The sequence below is a fragment of the Vigna radiata genome, unplaced genomic scaffold (assembly GCF_000741045.1).
Source record: "Vigna radiata var. radiata cultivar VC1973A unplaced genomic scaffold, Vradiata_ver6 scaffold_48, whole genome shotgun sequence".
Lineage (NCBI taxonomy): Eukaryota > Viridiplantae > Streptophyta > Magnoliopsida > Fabales > Fabaceae > Vigna > Vigna radiata.
The window spans coordinates 313,591-331,225 of record NW_014542925.1 but is presented as its reverse complement, the minus strand read 5'-3'; the positions used below and the strand labels follow the sequence as shown (position 1 = coordinate 331,225).

Below are 17,635 nucleotides of genomic sequence, written 5' to 3'. Positions count from 1 at the left end.
CACACAGACACACACACATAAAGAGAAACAGACAGACACACACACAAACACACACAAACACACACACACACTCACACACTATTATTATTATTATTATTAATATAAAAAATATTACTAATGTATAAATAATATATATATATATATATATATATATATATATATTAAAAAATATAAACTAATTATATATATGAAAGAAAAGAAATATATATACATATTGAAATTGTAATTTAAAATTAAAAAAATAAAAAAAATAATAATAATTTCTATTAATAATAGTAATATTATTATTAATAATATTTGTATTGTAGGGTCGAACGGTTACGGAAGATAGGTAGCAGTAAAATGACTTAAAAGATGGAAGGAACCAGGACTTCAAACAGATAAGACCGGAGAGACGTCAATATGCTAGACGACCTAACTAGAAAACTAGCCCTTTTAGCAAATATTAAGGTAAGTGGTGATTAGGAGTAATAAGCTGAGATTGGATCAAGATAAAGGCCTTACTAATCTCAAGCCCATCCCTAAAACTATAAATAAGGATCAAAGGTAATAGGGAGGTGATCGCATTTATTGAACATTTTTAATATTATTGCTCTGACCTCAAATGGATTATTTGCTTTGCTGACTTAAGCATCAAGAACCTTTGACAGGTATCCTTCGGACGGTGAAGGTGAAATTAAAGCGAAGATACGGTTAGAAGTTACTTGATCTTATACCCGAAACAATATTCTTAATAAAATTATAATTATATTATTATTATTATTATTATTATTATTATTATTATTATTAATTGTAATATTATTTTTATATTATTATTAATAACGAGGAAAAAAAAATATTGAAATAGATTCTTTCTCAATAATTTATATATATATATATATATATATATATATATATATATATATATATATATATATATATATATATATATATATATATATATATATATATATATTATAAAATAAAAAGTAATTATTTATATATGTGTATATGAGAAAAGTAAATCATTTTTATACATTACAAAAACATTTCTATTATTATTATGGTTATAATTATATTTATTATTAATAATATGTATCTACATAAACATATAAAAATTATGTTAAAATAAAATTAAAATTATCATTTAAGATAATAATAAAATTATTATTACGATTAAAATAATATTATTATTTATTTTATTATTTTTATTAGAAATACAAAAAAAAATAGGTGATGAGTTAATTACAATATTTATGTGCACAAATCTTTTCATGAATAGTAAATATGTTGAAACAAAGAGAGGCTTACTCATCATTCACTAAACTAACTCGTATATCCACTGAGGTTTTACCAAAACTATGCTGTATGCTAAACGTAGTGACCTCCTATTTCGGATTGTTAACACTGTGAGTGAAGGAAAGTAATTGAAAAATTCTACATCAGGAAATACTGGATCATTACAATCAAGGCCCATGATGAAGAAAAAATCCAATCAAAATTTCAAAAGTTTAAAATAAAAATAAAAAGAAATATGCTAAAAGAAATTTTAAAAATAAAATGTGTTCCCTGTTGTATCATCCAATAATTAGAGCACCTCGTCAATGTCTTTCTGCACCCAATATTTTTTGAATTCCATTTTTATTCTTATTTTGTTTTATTTGTAGTTGTCTCCTTCATGGAGACTCTGTCTTGGTAAGATTTAATGTGGTTTGAGAGATATCAGAAGCCTGGACCGCCGCTGCCACCATTCCCGTCACCAGGAACCGCCGTGAGTCCCCGACTAGCCATTCTTCCTTGTATCTGCGTCGCCGCTTCTGTTCACCAGTTTGTTCACTGCTACTCACCGCCGAACTGGATCTTCAACAGAAGCCACCGCGCGCCACTTCCGCTTGTACTCGATGCAAACTCGCCGCTATTGGACCCTGCATCTCTTTGCTGCTTTGCGACGTAGGAACCCTTGGCAGCCGCTGCTATATCCGGTGAGATTTAATCATCATCTCCATATTATTTACTGTGTTTCTCGTCAGCGTCTCCCGCTCGTTAAGGGTTTGCCTCCGGCGAAACGCAGGCGTTCCCTGGATGTTAACTAGGTTTGAGGGTATGGGAAGGTAAACTTGTTTGAGTTAACGAGTTGACTCGCGATCTTGATAACATCGTTCGCAACCATTAGGGAGCAAGTTGTTTCTGACACTGATGCTGCTCGGAAGCAAAAGAGTAACTTTGAATGCTTCAAGATTTCTCTATCTCTCTAGTTTCCCTTGTCTTCATCACATGAAGGGTACTTCCATAGTCACTAGCACTAACACAGATGACGCTGAGACGCACAGCAACGGGACGCAGTTCTTGATTTTCATGAGGCACCAATGCAGGGCAGGTCAAGTGAAGAACTTTGATGAAGCTTTGGACTTGTTTCAAAGAATGGCTAGAATGAAGCCTGTGCCTTCTGTGAAGGACTTTACTTTATTGTTGGGTGTTATTGTGAGGTTGAGGCATTACACCACTGCCATATCTTTGGTTAAGCACATGTATTCTGCTCTAGGCATAGAACCCGATACCATTACTCTTAATATTGTGATCAACTGTCTTTGCCGCTTAAAGTTGATATCTTTTGGGTTCTCCGTCTTGGGGACCATGTTCAAACTTGGTTTGGAGCCCACTGTGATGACTCTTACCAATCTCATTAATGGGCTTTGTGTGCAAGGCAATGTGGATCAGGCAGTGGTGTTGGCTGATCATATGGAGAAATTGGGGTATCCATTAGATGTATACACTTATGGGGTGTTGGTTAATGGGTTGTGTAAGACGGGAGACACTTTGGCGGCAGTTCGATGGTTAAGGAAGATGGAGGAAAGGAATTGGAAACCTAATGTGGTAGTTTATAGCAGTGTTATGGATGGTTTGTGCAAGGATGGATTGGTATATGAGGCATTAAATTTGTTCTCTGAAATGGGTGCAAAAGATGTCTTGCCTAATCTTGTCACCTATACTTGTTTGATTCAAGGTCTCTGCAATTTTGGAAGATGGAAAGAAGTTGGTTCTCTTCTGGATGACATGATGAAAATGGGAATGAAGCCGGATGTCCAAACACTCAATATTTTAGTGGATTCTTTCTGCAAAGAAGGAAAAGTAACGCAGGCTAAAAGTGTGATTGGGTTTATGATTATAATGGGTGAAAAACCGGATGTCTTTACATATAATTCACTGATTCACGTTTATTGTTTGCAAAACCAAATGAATGAGGCCATGCGAATATTTAATTTTATGGTTAACGGGGGCTGTTTACCGGACATTGCAGTTTTTACTTCACTTATCCATGGATGGTGCAAGAACAAAAACATTAACAAGGCTATGTATCTGTTGGAGGAAATGGGTAAGATGGGATTTGTACCTGATGTTGTCACTTGGACCACTCTTATAGGTGGGTTTTGTCAAGCAGGTCAGTCATTATCTGCCAAAGATCTGTTTTTTAATATGCATGAACATGGTAAGGTTCCTAATATTCAAACTTGTGCTGTTATGTTGGATGGCCTGTGTAAAGGAAATCTCCTTTCTGAGGCAGTGTCATTGGTTGAGGCAATGGAGAAGAGTAATTTGGATCTTAATATTTTCATTTATACCATTTTACTTGACGGAATATGCAGTTCTGGGAAATTGAATGATGCATGGGAACTGTTTTCTAGTTTGCCTGCTAAAGGCTTGCAAATTAACGTTTATACGTATACCGTTATGATTAAGGGTCTCTGTAAACAAGGACTGTTAGATAAAGCTGAAGACTTGCTGATGAATATGGAAGAGAACTGCCCGCCAAATAACTGCACTTACAATGTCTTTGTCCAGGGCTTGCTGACAAAAAAGGAGATTGCAAGGTCAATAAAATACCTTGCAATTATGAAAGACAAGGGTTTTTCAGTGGATGCTGCCACCACAAAACTGATTATCAACTATTTATCTACTAACAAAGGAGACACTGAAATTCAAGAATATTTGTTTCCCAAATGATAGCACATTTCAAGAGTTTCACTAGAGCTTTATTCAAATCTAGTTCATTCTGGTTTCACAATTCTTATTTATAGGATCCCAAATTGAGAACTAGAATGGTCTCTACGTCAGAACATAATTGTTAAGAATACAAAACCATTTCCGTTAAAGTACTTCCACCTGACCAATTATGTGAGTAGGAGAGTTGGTCCTTAAAATGTTATCATAACTTCTATAAATAAGGACTTGTGAGTTTGGTCCCTGTTGTTTCTATTCTTCATAATTAACTCAGGGGAAGTGTGTTTGTGCTCCGTCCACACTTCAAGCTCAAGAAGCTGTTGTTAAGGCGATTTTAGATGAACTTTTCTTTAGCTCCACTGAACAGCTTAAGCTTTTAAAGGGAATTACTCCTTGACATTTTTATTGGTAAGTTTGTTCATCTCTGCATGCACATTTATTTTGATATATCCTCAAGAGCTTATTAAAATAGCTTAGAATAAATAGACTTTTATGCAATTCAGATATTGAGCAGTATCGTTGCATTTTTATGGAGTTGGGCAGTTCTTTTTACTTGAGTATATGTTTGCCTTCAAGTAAGTTTTTTGATGAAACTAGAGTAGCATATTTTGTTTCCCCACAACATTAGAGATAAAGTGCTCAATTTTGCTAGGAAATGATAATTGAGAGCCTAAAATTCTGCCAGAGTAAATCAGTATGCGGATAAACTGTGTTTAGTTCACAACAGGGCTATTCAATTTATGGGTGAAAGGACATAATTACGTAAGATTCAGTTACCCTGTTTTAGGTAATAACATAATATAAAATCAATCTAATTGATCTTAATATTATTGGTTATAATGTTTATAGGATTCTAACGGTCTACATCAAGGTGGTGCTTTATCAGTCCTTTATTATATGGAAAATATAGATTCCCAATGGTTTTGTCTTAGCTATGTATGAACTATTTGTTACACTTTTATTGCAGGATCTTGTTCCTTCAAGACTCCTATTTTACTGAACTGATTATCATTACACATGTCATAAGTGAAACCATTTTTTGCTCTCGCAATTTAAAATAATTTGTTATAAGGAGAAATATTTATCCAATTGCTTAACCATTTTAAGAGGACTGTACGTGATTGCCTAGCATGATGCGCATTAAGATATGCACTTTTTATGTCTGAGGTGGTATTTGTGATGACTATTGTTATACAGGTTCGGTAAAGAAGCTTCCTGTTTCTCTGCCCGTCATGCCCATCATGCATGATTGTTCAAAATGTGAAGATAATATTGTTGAGGAGTTTGAATCCACACTCTCTTATAAAAGACTCTAGGGTGACCACCAATGTGTCTAATTGATTTCTTAACCTATCTCAAGTTCTTTCGCTGCTTAGAAAGATGCTTGGGAGGTAAATATTTATAATTATTTTGGGTTTGATTTGTCTAACTCCTTTTGATTTTTATTTTAGGAAAAAATCGAATTCTCTGCAATTTAGTGGAAATTATGTATAATAAGGTATATTTTCCAGCAAGTTGAACATGTTTGCTATATTTGGTTGTAGGACTGTGAATTACTTTATGTTGATGAAAGATCAGAGGAACTCAGAATAACAAACATTGTTGTGCCTCCTATATAGCTATTTGACCATCAGTTGGAATGGATGAACTTTTGAGGTAGTTCCAGTGTGGCTACATTTTGTATTTTCTCACCTTAATTAACACAATGCCTTTCTTTGGTGTATATTTTGAGGGACTGGAGGGCTCTAATGAGATGAAACTTGTATATACAAGTTTCTTTTCCCTCTCTGTTTCAGGACAATTCCAGACTTTTCCTTAACTCAAACAATTCTTTTATAGAAAATGATGATAACTAATGCTTATGGTTTCTATCTTCATTTATTGTAGCATAGAAAATGTCATAACTGAGGCTAAAGAACATAATCCAAGCAAATGCTGTTCGGTGTCAAGAATTATTGTAATCAATTGTTTCATCCAAATACCAGGTATGGTAGGGTGATAGGCCTTTGAAGGTTTAAGTTAGGAAATATAAAACATAGAAGTTAGTAAGAAGTGGTTAGGGGTAGTTAGGAGGAGTTTAAATAGCAGTTAGGGGAAGTTTTAATTAGTTATTAGGCAGTTTTTGTCTTTTAGGGTGTGTTCACTTGGGGGTGATTGGGAGAGAATGATTGCGTGGATTTGAGGGTAATTTTTGTTGTTGTTTATTTGAGTAATTTTGGAGGTGGGCGTGTACTAGTTCTGGTTGAGTATTTTATTTCTAAACAGAGACTGTCCTGTTTAGAAGTGAATGTTTTCCCTTGGAGGTTGTTGATTGTTTTAGTCTTTTCCATTCAATAAACTGCTTCGTCACAGTGAGGATTCATTTTTCTGTTTGTGATTGTTTATTTTGAGATAGAATCTAGGTTTCTTGTCACTAAGAAACCTAACAATTGGTGTAACTTGTCGGATCAAAGAAACAGTCAGACATGGAGAGTCGCTTGAGTATAGTGGAGAGACTGGTGACGGAAAATACTCGTGTAATTAAAGAGTCGAGGGTGGAATGTGGAGCCTATTCCAGGGGCTTAGTGACATGATGGAGGATTTGCTGCAAAAAATGAAAAATATTGAAAAGGATTTGAAGGAAGTAGAGCGCGTGTGTACGGAGACAGAGTGGGAAAAAGGGATGAAACTAAAGAAGAATGGGAGGAAGAGAGAAAGGAGAATCATGAGGAATGGATGAAGAGAGTTGAACTTCCCACGTTTGAAGGAGGAGATTTAGTGGGGTGGATAACAAGGGCAGAAAAATTCTTTGAAGTTCAAGAGGTTACATCTAGAAAGAAAATCAAATTGGCTTTCATTGGAAGGAGGTTTTGGAAGAAGAAAACCAAAGATCCTACTTGGAAGGAGTTGACAAAAGCGCTTATAGGAGATTTGGGGAGAAAGAAAGATGTTTAGTGTTCGAAAAACTGTCAGCTGTTAGGCAGAAAGGCGAAATAGAGGAGGATATTCAAGAGTTTGAAATGTTGGTGGGACAAGCTTACATTCTAACATAAGAAGTCAAATAAGACTGCATAATCCTAAGGATCTTTTGAGGGCTATGGTGGTTGTGAGAGATGTGGAGGAGGTTTCGAAAGAGATTAGAATGGGGAGAGAACAACGAACAGAAGTGGAGGCTATTAAAGTCGTTATCAAGGTAGCGAAGGTGTAATTTCTAGCGTGAAAACTTTAAAGGGGAATAGGAAATAATCAAGTTCCAGTAATGTCAACACAAGTAGAAGGGAAGGAGGAACCACGATGGAATCCAGAGTTGGAAGAACTAATTCAGGGGGACAGTTGAATTAGGGGGATCACGAATTTGCCTTATCCCGAATATATTAGAAGAGAAAAGGGAATGCCTAAAAAATTTTCACTTTATTAATTTGTTCACTATTGAAAAATTCATACAGCATGTTATATCATTATATTTTTTTTTATCTTTTATAAATATATTTAAAGAACATAATTAACATTTATATGATTAATTAAATATAATTATAAATAAACTTAATCTTGTTAAAAATATTTAATAAAAATATTTGTATAGCATTTATACAAAAGTAAATTGTTTTAATTTAGGGTGGGACAAAAATGTTTAATTTTATTAAAGATTAAATTGAGACAAAATAAAAATAAAGAAAGATTAATGTAATGATACGTGGTATGACAATATACATGGCACTGTCAGTGTCACGTTGTACTATCATTGTTATGCCATACTGTCATTGTTACATGTCATTGTCAGTGATAATTTTTTATTTTTAAAATAAAATATAAAAATAAAAATAAAATGTTTAAAAGAATAAAAAAATCATAAACTCACATGTGATATTCTCTTTAACCATGTTAATAGGGTTTCGTTATTTTGACACCTAAATTTTGACACACATTTGACATCGACAGGTGTCAAGGTCCAATTGGCTAGTTTTTTTTTGTTTTTTGTTTTTTTTTAAATTTTGGCCTGCAAAATGAAAAGGGTTTAAGACAATTTTGCTTCCAATTCTACCCTTGACCAGTTTCATTAGTTTTCTGTGTCAGATTTCGTTCTCTTTGATATTTCCTCCTCTCCCTTGCGGTCTGTGGTTCTCCCGGCGTTTTTGTCCTCTCCATTGCCTTCTTCTTGCATCTCCTGTTGTCTCAGTTTTGCTGAAATAGGAAGTTCCGGAATGGACCTTCGTTGGACCAAAGTAAATGCCTTCTCCCGTTGTAGGTTTGGGTATTGGGTTTTACGTTTGGGTATTGGGGTTCTTGTCGTTTCTTCCACACATGATGGGTTTTTGTTATTTGTTTTGGTGTTTTCATTTGAGTTATTTTCTTTGGGCAGTTGACTATTCGTCATTCATTTTCAACTATGTATGTTTGCACTCTCAACGAACGGTTGACAGAGGAGCAACGAGAACTCATTTCGAAGACTCAATTTGCTTGGTTTTTAGAGTTGAGTGGTAATGTCGCCAAATGCACCGGGTGGAATGTCCAACAACCAATCACAATTGAAGACGTATGTTAGGATTGGTTCAAGAAGGCATTTTAAGAGCCAAACACTGAGGACATCATACACCGCAAATGTAGTAGTTAGAAAGAAAAATGAGTAATTATTGTATTAGACTTGAGTCTTATAACAAGAAAAAGAAGATGTAATTAAACCTATTTGGTTCAATATATAGAACATCCATGTTTGGTTGAATACATTTATGTAATTCATAATTGCAAATGTAATGTGTCTTTTATTGAAGTGCTTTATATTTTGATTTGCAACTGATAATGTTTGTGGAAAAAAATGAATTAATGGTTGTGATTTGATGAATATAGCTGAACTGGTGAAGATAATGGTGGTAAAGTATGTAATGTAATCGTTTACAATGGCCTTGTAAACGATTACGCGAGTCTTACTCAGGTTATGGACAACCTGTTTAACAGAAGGAGCCACCTGTTAAAACACAGGGGACCACAACTCTAGTTCTGGTACCTCTGCTGTGAAAATGTGCTTTGTAATTATTTACAAGCAGCTCATAATCGTTTACACGAGTCTGAACACGAATTTGGACATCCTGTTGAACTGAAGGAGCCACCAGTGATAACATGGGGGACCACAGTGTGTTTTTAACCAAATCCAATGGTTTAAATTGTATTTTTTGGTTCTTGAGTGAGGAGAGGCTTGAACCTAATGTTTTGGGTCCCCCATGATGTAGGGGGGGACCACCCATGTTGAGAACCTTGAGTCAAGTGAAGTTGTTCTATGTATGCTGTGAAAATGTGCTTTTAATCGTTTACAAGTAGCTCGTAATCGTTTACGCGAGTCTGAACACGGATTTGGACATCCTGTTGAACTAAAGGAGCCACCAGTGATAACATAGGGGACCACAGTGTTTTTTTAACCAAATCCAATGGTTTAAATTGCATTTTTTGGTTCTTGAGTGAGGAGAGGCTTGAACCTAATGTTCTGGGTCCCCCATGATGTAGGGGGGACCACCCATGTTGAGAACCTTGAGTCAAGTGAAGTTGTTCTATGTATGCTGTCAAATTGTGCTTTGTAATCGTTTACCACCAGCTCGTAATCGTTTACGCGAGTCTTTTTTTGGTTTTGGACATCCTGTTGAACTGAAGGAGCCACCAGTGATAACATAGGGGACCATAGTGGACCACAGTTCAATTTCAGTGTTCATTGCCCGTTATTGAGTTCTTTCATTTGTAATTGGTTATATATATGTGAAATATAATACGCGAAACATTCAAACAAAATTTAAAACGAAACTATGAAATTCTGATACGCATTTGAAGTAATAAAAATAGTACAATATTCCAGTAATGCATACAAGTTCCAAATGAAAGCAAATACATGTAAAGACCAAATTAAAACTACAAAGTGAAATGATAAAATGGTCAGGGAGGTTCCTGTATTGGGTTCTCAATGTTTCCAACTCGTGCTTCTCGGTTCTCAATGTTACCAAGTCGTGCTTCTAGGCCGTCCAATCCATAGACATTTAGACCCTCCACTACAAAAGATTACGAAAAGATTGTTATTACTAACCAAAAAAATGTGACTAAAGAAAAGACCTAAACTTTAACTTACCTTTGGGATTCCGGAAGGCATTGCAACTGCACAAAAAATGAAAACGCGAAAGAGACCAAAAAATCAATGGTGGCTTAGGGTTCACAAAACACAAAATGAATAAATAACGTCAAAGAGAACAATGCGAGAAGGGGACGAAATGACGAAACACACACACAACGCCCAAAGCCACCCAAAAAGGGGATATGCGAAATAGAGCTTACCTTGCGAAAGATAGCTTACCTTGCGAAAGATAGCTTTTTTTGGGTTGAGATGAGACAAAAGGTGCAATGGAGAAAGCAAAGGATTGGAGAGATGAAGCAACCGGGAATGAAAAGAGTGATGGGAGACAAGAAGCTTCAGAACCAAAGTGAAAGAGAAGAAAACGAAACTGCCAAATGAAATTTCATATCTGAGAATTCCTATTCTACCCTCGTCAGTATTTTAAAAAGCCATTTCCATTTAAAAGAAAAAAGCCAATTGAAATTTGACACCAAGCCGGTGTCAAATTTGTGTCAAAATGGGATGTTAAAGAAACATTTTCGATGTTAATATGGTACTAACGTCAAATATCTTATTATCTTATTGGATCAATTTTTCAAAAATAAAAATTCAATGGATATAAAAAATTGAAGGATTTGAAACTTGAAACGAGTAACAAAAATAGGGATCTTGGGAATGGTTTAACCTTTTATAAAATTTGTTTTTGTAAGTATAATTTCAAGGCTTGCTCTTGTGTAAGGTTATGCTATAAAATTGAATCCTGGTATAACCTTTATTTCAATTGTGTACATTCTAGACGCTGATTGTTGTTTTCCTGGGATTATTTCCATTTATTTGGTCTCACCTATGTTTTTGTTATTACGATAGTTAGTCCACCTATGATAATTTACACTTCAATTTTATCATTATGGAATAATGACTATTGGAATAATTTTTCATCTTGATGTTCGAATCCTTTATCATATCACATTATTACTTTCTAAGGCAATTTACTTTGGATTTCTTTAACTTTTACTGCATAATTGAAATACTAAGACAAATTTTCTTTTATTTTTTCTCCAAAAGTAAGGAAAATATTGTATGAATATACTCCCATTTAAATGTGAATTGCTGTAAGGGTTTCCCATAAAACAAAGTAATAAACATAGAATACAACACATGTATTTGATGCGCATAAACTGCTCGTATGAATTGCTAGCTTAAATGTTTGAAATCTCACACAAATTACTCAATTTCTCCCACTGGGTCGACCCTAGTGGTGTTGAATTTTCACTTAGGAATGGTTGATGTAGTTGATGGTGAACAGGAAGTAACATTTGCTACAATCTTCTTGTCTTTATCCCTTTGCCAGCTTGCTAGAGATGGGTTGGTAAAGTGGATTGTTTCACATTGAACAGAGTCTTTTGAGAACACCTCGTTCTGCTTAATCTGTGTTTCCTTGCATTTTCCCCACAGCAGCAGGTACAATCCCCCCACAACCACCACTGATCCTGTAACACTGCACAGCACTCACACTTTAAATGAAAAACTTGAAGGTTCACATACAATTGCACAGCTAATTTAGTTGTTTAATTCACCTTCCAAGGTTGGGACATTTATCTAGTATCAAAGGCTCGACGAGGGTCAAAATCACCACCATTAGAGGACTAAAAGCAGACGCAAATAGTGGTCCCTTCCTTCGCACACCCCACGCTAAAAGGGTGTAACCCACTCCAGAGGTCAAAATTCCCTGCAAAATAATATATATAGCAACAATTAACTTCATTTTAACCATGCAATATTTTGGTTGTATGTGTGTGCTGGTCATGGCAAAGGAGAGTGTTTAGAAAGCATAAAAAACAAATATTTAATCAGCTACCGCAGAAAGTGCTGTTACGAGCCTAAAGTTCCAACCAATTTTCCACTTGCTCCAATCTCTCTCCGTAAAGAGAACAAATGAAATGGATTGGATTGAGGCCGTTGAAGATGTCATAGCCGCAATTGAATAGTGCCACGGAAATTTCTCGCTCATCTTTGACTGCGATTATCGTACAAAATTCAATTTCTGACTTAGTTTAGGCAAAAAAGTTGTCTGAATTTGGAGAAATTCTAGGATGTCTTTAAAATGTAAAAAGGTTTTGGTAATGTTATTAAGAAACACTCTTGGTGTGTGCAGACTCGTTTGATTATTGATCCTGAAAGTAAATTTTCCAAAATCTGTAGATTTGCATTAGTATCATAATACTGTTGTACTTTCTAACACACTTTTTGTAAAATCTTCAGAAAGCTATTGAAGGCAATTATGAGTTGAACCTGGATTATCAACCACACTGAGAAACTCAAAGCGGATCCAAAGGCTAGCATGCAGCCCCACAAGAGAGAACCTGTGGGGGCACCATGTGGTGATGGTGCATGGTGTAACAAGCCAATATGTGATGACCAAAGGCATAGCTTTCTTCCTTTGTAGAAAGAGAGGATCATGGCACCACCAATTCCTATTAAAGTTCCCACCAACTTGGCCCTGCCACCTGCTGTTCCAAGATTTGCCTTCTCAAGTCTGCATAATTTAGCAGGGATGGGGGATTGTATCCCCAACATTTGATCAAATGCTAGTCATAAACTTTTCTATTCGGTAAAATTTGTTCACAGTTGAAAATCACCATTGAAAAATATTAGAAGTAGACTTTAAACTTAATTCAATCTTACAAAATCAGTTTATAAGACGACGTTTACATTCATCTATAAGATGTGAGATTTTCAACAAAAAAACATTAAAGAACTTGAAGACGGTTGAGTAAGTGTTACTTGTACTGATTTCTGATTATAATTGAAGATTTTCACAGTATAGTCTGCAAAATAAATATATATATAATATTTTTAAAAAAATTTCTTCTGAAAACCCTCATCTTGAAGTTCATTGTTTGATATGCAAGGTTACATGGAGCGTACCCAAGAGAAATAGACATAAGGTAGGTGACACCAGGGACGAGATTCAACATGGCTGAAACATATACTGCAGACGTCAAGGCCAACGATTTAACGTACATAGCTTGTAGGAAGGATCCCCTGAAAAATTGCAAATCATCATCTTTACATATTTTGGTTAAATATTCTATATTAAATGAATTAGGGCATTAGAAATGTTACCCAAATAACCCACAGAGAAAACCTTGGAATGCAACTTGCCCAGTAACATATTGCAGACTCTTCCTGGTGAAACACGTATCAAAATAAAAGTAGATAGATTGGAAATAACATTAGCTTTTATTACTACATAAGATTATGTTATGTGCATGGGAAATGAAACTAGCTGTGAGAAACACCTTTCAACGATGAGAGCTAGGGGAACAATGAAGGCAGTAGCAAAGATGAATCGGTAGGCAATAAGAATACCTAAGCTCATTCCATCATCTGCTACTATCTTTAACATGATATTCACCACTGCATATAGAGTCTGGAGCAGTATCATTAACAGTACAGGCTTCACATTGCCTGTGGCTTCAACTTTGTTTAAATCATCCATATTCCAGCACCTATGACCAATATGCAATCCTAGCTTCCCAAAGTATACAATACTTGGTGAAGCAATGCAGCATGAATAATAATAATGAGAAGCATCAGCTTCTGATCCCACTTTTTTGTTTTCACAATACTAAACTTTGGCTAGTGTTATTCAAATTAAATAATGGGCAACAGATTTGTGAACTTCTTTTATGCAGAGAATATGTATCACTTAGAAAAATGCCCCTTTGCTATATTATGCAGACATGCAGTTTAGATTTGATAAGGAGACAAAATGAGTTCAATTTGTGCGATTTTTTATTTGTTTTTGGCCCCTTCCTTTACATTTTAAAGTCTTTTATAAATTATATATATATTTTTAATATCTTTATTTGCAACACCTGATGACGTATGGTTGCCTTTTAGAAAGTTCCAAAAGGTCTGCAGGCCAGAGTTGTTGAAGTTATAACTCCTACGAAGTTTCTATGATGCCCTTCATCTTGAGCACTTGTTAATTACTGATTTGATAATCTTTGAAAACAAATTGGGCAAAAGAACCGAAATCTTGGTTTTAATTCAAAGTTTGTATTTGCCTATAGGTTTGAATTATATTTTGTGGGGTTTTGCTTCCTTTGTCTTATCATTTTCATCTACACTCTATCAATTTATTTAATTTCCACTTTTGCCTATTTTTTAAAGTTACTTCGGGAAAATTTAATCCCGAAATAAAAAATATATTCTAGAATTTTATTTCAATATATTTCCAGAATTTTATTTTTCTAGAAATATCTTTTTGATTTTTTTTTTTGAATTTGACTTTCGGAATTTATTTTCCGGACAATGACCTACGTTTTCTGGAATGAAAATAAAATAACTTACCTCTTACTTTTTGTACGTTACAGAGGATAGGTAGAGTGATTAATATTTGTAATCGTTTTCTTCTATCAACGATCAAGCAGGTTAAATGTTGAGCCAACACTAAAATTATTGATGATTGTACTATAATTGGATCAACGTTCAAAGATATTAGGGGGTTACTCCCTCTACCTCTCCCATTTCACCCTCCACCTCCCCAATTTTCTGTCTTTCTTTTTTTATTACAACAATATCCTTTTTGTTTTGACATTTTTAACCTTATTGTATTCTTTTTTTAGTTTTTACTTTTAATGGTATTCAGGAGAAACCCTGAAGCTATATAATTTATTTTTATTCTCCTCAGAGCCTCACAGCCCACACCTCCCCAAATTTTAGATCTGTCCCTTCTTCTTCCAACTTTATGACTCTTCTTCTCATCCAAACTCTCCAAACTTTACTTTGCTCTCCGGTGCGGTGCGGTGGTGCGTTGCTGTGGTGCAGTGTGGTGGTGCGTTGCTGTGATGCGGTGCGGTGTTGTGCCCTATTGTTGTGTGCGGTGGTGTTTCACTGTTTACATTGGATGGTTCGCGACGGTTAGTGCTTCGTCTTTGTTGAAGCAACTTTACTTTAAATAAATACACAATTTGAGTTCATTCTACAGAATTTAAAAGTACCCTTTTGAAGCAATGTTGTTGAAGATTAAAACTTGAATAGTAAAATGTAATTGGGTAAAGTGGAAGATGAATGATTGAGGATCTTAAGGATTAAAAAAGAGAATTAGCTGTCAAACCTCAGTTTCCAAAATTCTGAATCGTAGTATTTGGCATTTTGCTTTCAACTGCGGCATCATTGATCAGCTTTTTCCTCTTGACTTCATCCCAAAATTCAATTTTTTAAATTTAGATTTTCATTCTTTTTTTTTACTGCCATTAACCAACCTCTGCAACGTACACATTACTCAAAAGTTGGGACCTAAAAGGAACCTTAGCATAGCGAAACGGAAGTTGACATCCGTAGACGGATACTCATATCCGTTTAAGTTACGTACTGGTTTATTTTTGTGAAGGGTTACTGACGTTTATTCACCCAGAAGTTTTCAGAGCACCACTACCTTCAATAGAGAGATGAATTTTTGTAATTCTTAAAATAATTTTTTTCACTAATCTTTCACTCACTAAATTCTCACAGCAAAGAGAAGAGGAACCACGATGACTAACGAGTAAGAATGAAATAATTATAGTGAGTAAAAATTATAAAATTTTAATCTAAAGTAAACTTATATTAAAAGGATAGAATAGGAATAAAAAAATAGAATGAAAGGTAAAAAATAAATGAGGAGGTGGAGGCAGCAAATGGGGAGGTGTAGGGAGTAACCCCCAAGATATTATGTTAGGTCATAATTGGGTCAGCGTTTAAGACATTGTTATTGGGTCAATGGATTGAACAAATAAAATAAGTTAATAAACTAATAACATAATGATTAAAAATATTGATAACTGATTGCAGGTTAAGAAAGCTGTTAATGAGTAACCGACGAAAATTAAAAGGTAAGATCGTTTTGGTGGACCTATGACAGTTTAGTGTCCATAAAATAACTTGGTTAAGTCGCAAAGGTAAACAACTTTGAATTAATTATGAATACTTACTCTCTATTGAATATTATCATTATTTTCACGCAAAGTCATTGAGTGTTGGAGTACCTTTTACATATACCCTTTCCCTTCATTCGAACTTGAAGAGCTTGGAACAAGAGATCAAACATCACAAAATAAAGAAAGCTACAACAGAAAGGTGTATCTTTCGGTCCTACTAAATTATGTACAGAAACACTTTATTTTTTAAATTATTTAAAAAGACGAAGTTACCTCTAAAGCTTAATAATATTTTTGGTCCTGTAATAATAATTCAATCTCTAGATTTTTGACTGAATATGATCTTTATATTTAAAAATGGCAATCTGACATTTATTAATATAGGTACTCATCTTGCGTATTTATTATCCCGCAGGAGCAAGGGAGGAATAGCTTTAATCTTTCATCTCACCACTCTCTATGGGTGTTGATGTAGAGTGCATGTACGTAAAATTCAATTAGAACATGAACGTGTTGAGATAAACTTAAATTTAGAAATTTATTATTTTATTAGTTTTGGGTCTAATAATATTTGGTTTGATTTGATAGAGATAAAATAAGAATAGTAGTTATGATTTTGGTTTATCTAGATAGAATATTATTTTATGATAGAATAAGGAGATTTTATTTGTAGGTAAGTTCATATTTTATTGTCAGTTTTTATTATTTGTAATTGGTCCAAGATCCAATTTGCACCAATTTAAAGGTTGTCAAAGTTTAATGAAAGCAACCCACCATAGATTGAAGAGTAATATTATTTGTGTGGGTCAAACCCATAATGGATTGAAGAGTAAAATTATTTGTGTGGGTTCACCGTTTTTCCCAACAGGTGGTATGAGTGTGTATGAGTGTGTATAGGGAGATTTTTCCAACAGAACGTGGCGATGACAACAACAAAACAACTCCAAGGAACAGCATGAGACATCTTTAAGAGAATCCAAATTCAAATTGATGATGGCTTAGAAAACGAAACGAGAAAAACTACAATTTGGAAAAGGAAAGCCTAGCATGAAACACATGTGCAATGTGAAGGGTTTGCCTTAGAATAATATGAAAACTAACGTTGTCGTGAAGCCGCCAATTGGAAGTGGACTACACAATTTCATTCAGTAGTTAGAATTACTTCATTGGGTGACTTGTAAGAACCGTTTTAGAGAGCTAGTAATAACCTGTATTTTCTAGTTTATGCATGTTAAATTCAGATTTTCCTATATTTAAAAATTAGGTTTTTAGTTTATGTAATTTTGCTATTTTTAGGATTTTATTTCTGCACTCTTCTATAAAGTAATTTTGTAAAGCCTGAGAATTTTGTCAAAATGGAAAAGAGACAAGTGACAATCAAGTGAAAAGGGGAAAACTATTTAAAAAAAATAAAATAAAATAAAATTAGATTTTTATTCTTTTATTTTCACTTAGAAGCTTTCAGCTCCTTTCACGTTTCTCTTCTCTGTGCAAACCCTCCCAAGTTCTTTTTTCTTTCATTGCAATCTTCCCCTAATTCTAAAAAAAAAAAATTGAACAGTAAAATCTTCCTCCTGTAGATACCTAGAACATCTTGGCAACCAAAAGCTTTCATCTCCACCAATTTCATTCTGCTGCCCGGAAAAGGTAAATTGTTCTTCCA

At 34.4% G+C, this 17,635-nt stretch overlaps 3 protein-coding genes across 7 annotated transcripts in view; 2 read left to right on the top strand and 1 right to left on the bottom strand.

The window, feature by feature from the left end:
* Nucleotides 1-1,553: 1,553 nt before the first annotated feature.
* LOC106752790 (putative pentatricopeptide repeat-containing protein At1g12700, mitochondrial) lies at nt 1,554-12,417 on the top strand. 4 transcript variants are annotated; one of them, XM_022777274.1, is made up of 4 exons: nt 1,554-4,386; nt 5,176-5,369; nt 5,523-5,634; nt 12,308-12,417. In XM_022777274.1, exon 1 carries the CDS (start codon nt 2,176-2,178, stop codon nt 3,979-3,981), a length of 1,806 nt encoding a protein of 601 aa, XP_022632995.1. In that variant the 5' UTR covers nt 1,554-2,175; the 3' UTR covers nt 3,982-4,386; nt 5,176-5,369; nt 5,523-5,634; nt 12,308-12,417. The 4 variants fall into 4 exon arrangements, with proteins under 4 accessions (XP_022632995.1, XP_022632996.1, XP_014490047.1 ...); XM_022777275.1 differs by lacking the exon at nt 12,308-12,417 and adding an exon at nt 8,032-8,050; XM_014634561.2 differs by lacking the exon at nt 12,308-12,417 and adding an exon at nt 5,866-6,340.
* LOC106752805 (WAT1-related protein At1g68170) lies at nt 11,175-13,547 on the bottom strand. Its single transcript, XM_022777276.1, has 7 exons — nt 13,348-13,547; nt 13,172-13,234; nt 12,974-13,090; nt 12,338-12,581; nt 11,904-12,062; nt 11,623-11,774; nt 11,175-11,543 (listed from the first exon to the last, which is right to left on the bottom strand). The coding sequence occupies exons 1-7, from the start codon at nt 13,545-13,547 to the stop codon at nt 11,315-11,317; spliced, it is 1,164 nt and encodes a 387-aa protein (XP_022632997.1). The 3' UTR covers nt 11,175-11,314.
* A 1,203-nt stretch (nt 13,548-14,750) lies between these two features.
* The window catches only part of LOC106752802 (WAT1-related protein At1g68170-like), a 28,284-nt gene continuing 25,399 nt past the window's right edge, over nt 14,751-17,635 (top strand). Inside the window, exons 1-2 of one of the 2 annotated variants that reach the window (XR_002666689.1) lie at nt 14,751-14,973; nt 16,388-16,556. The gene's annotated coding sequence lies outside the window, so the exon portion shown is untranslated. Of the gene's footprint in view, nt 14,974-16,387; nt 16,557-17,635 lie in introns of those variants that run through there. The other variant, XM_022777304.1, reaches the window with a different exon arrangement.

Excerpts from the sequence above, each read along its gene's own strand:
- LOC106752790 (XM_022777274.1), top strand. The coding sequence starts at position 2,176 with ATGCTGCTCGGAAGCAAAAGAGTAACTTTGAATGCTTCAAGATTTCTC.
- LOC106752805 (XM_022777276.1), bottom strand. The coding sequence starts at position 13,547 with ATGGATGATTTAAACAAAGTTGAAGCCACAGGCAATGTGAAGCCTGTA. Across the intron at positions 13,091-13,171 it reads TTTCTCTGTGGGTTATTTGG|GGGATCCTTCCTACAAGCTA; the intron begins GTAACATTTCTA and ends GCAATTTTTCAG. Across the intron at positions 12,063-12,337 it reads CAGTGTGGTTGATAATCCAG|TCAAAGATGAGCGAGAAATT; the intron begins GTTCAACTCATA and ends CGATAATCGCAG.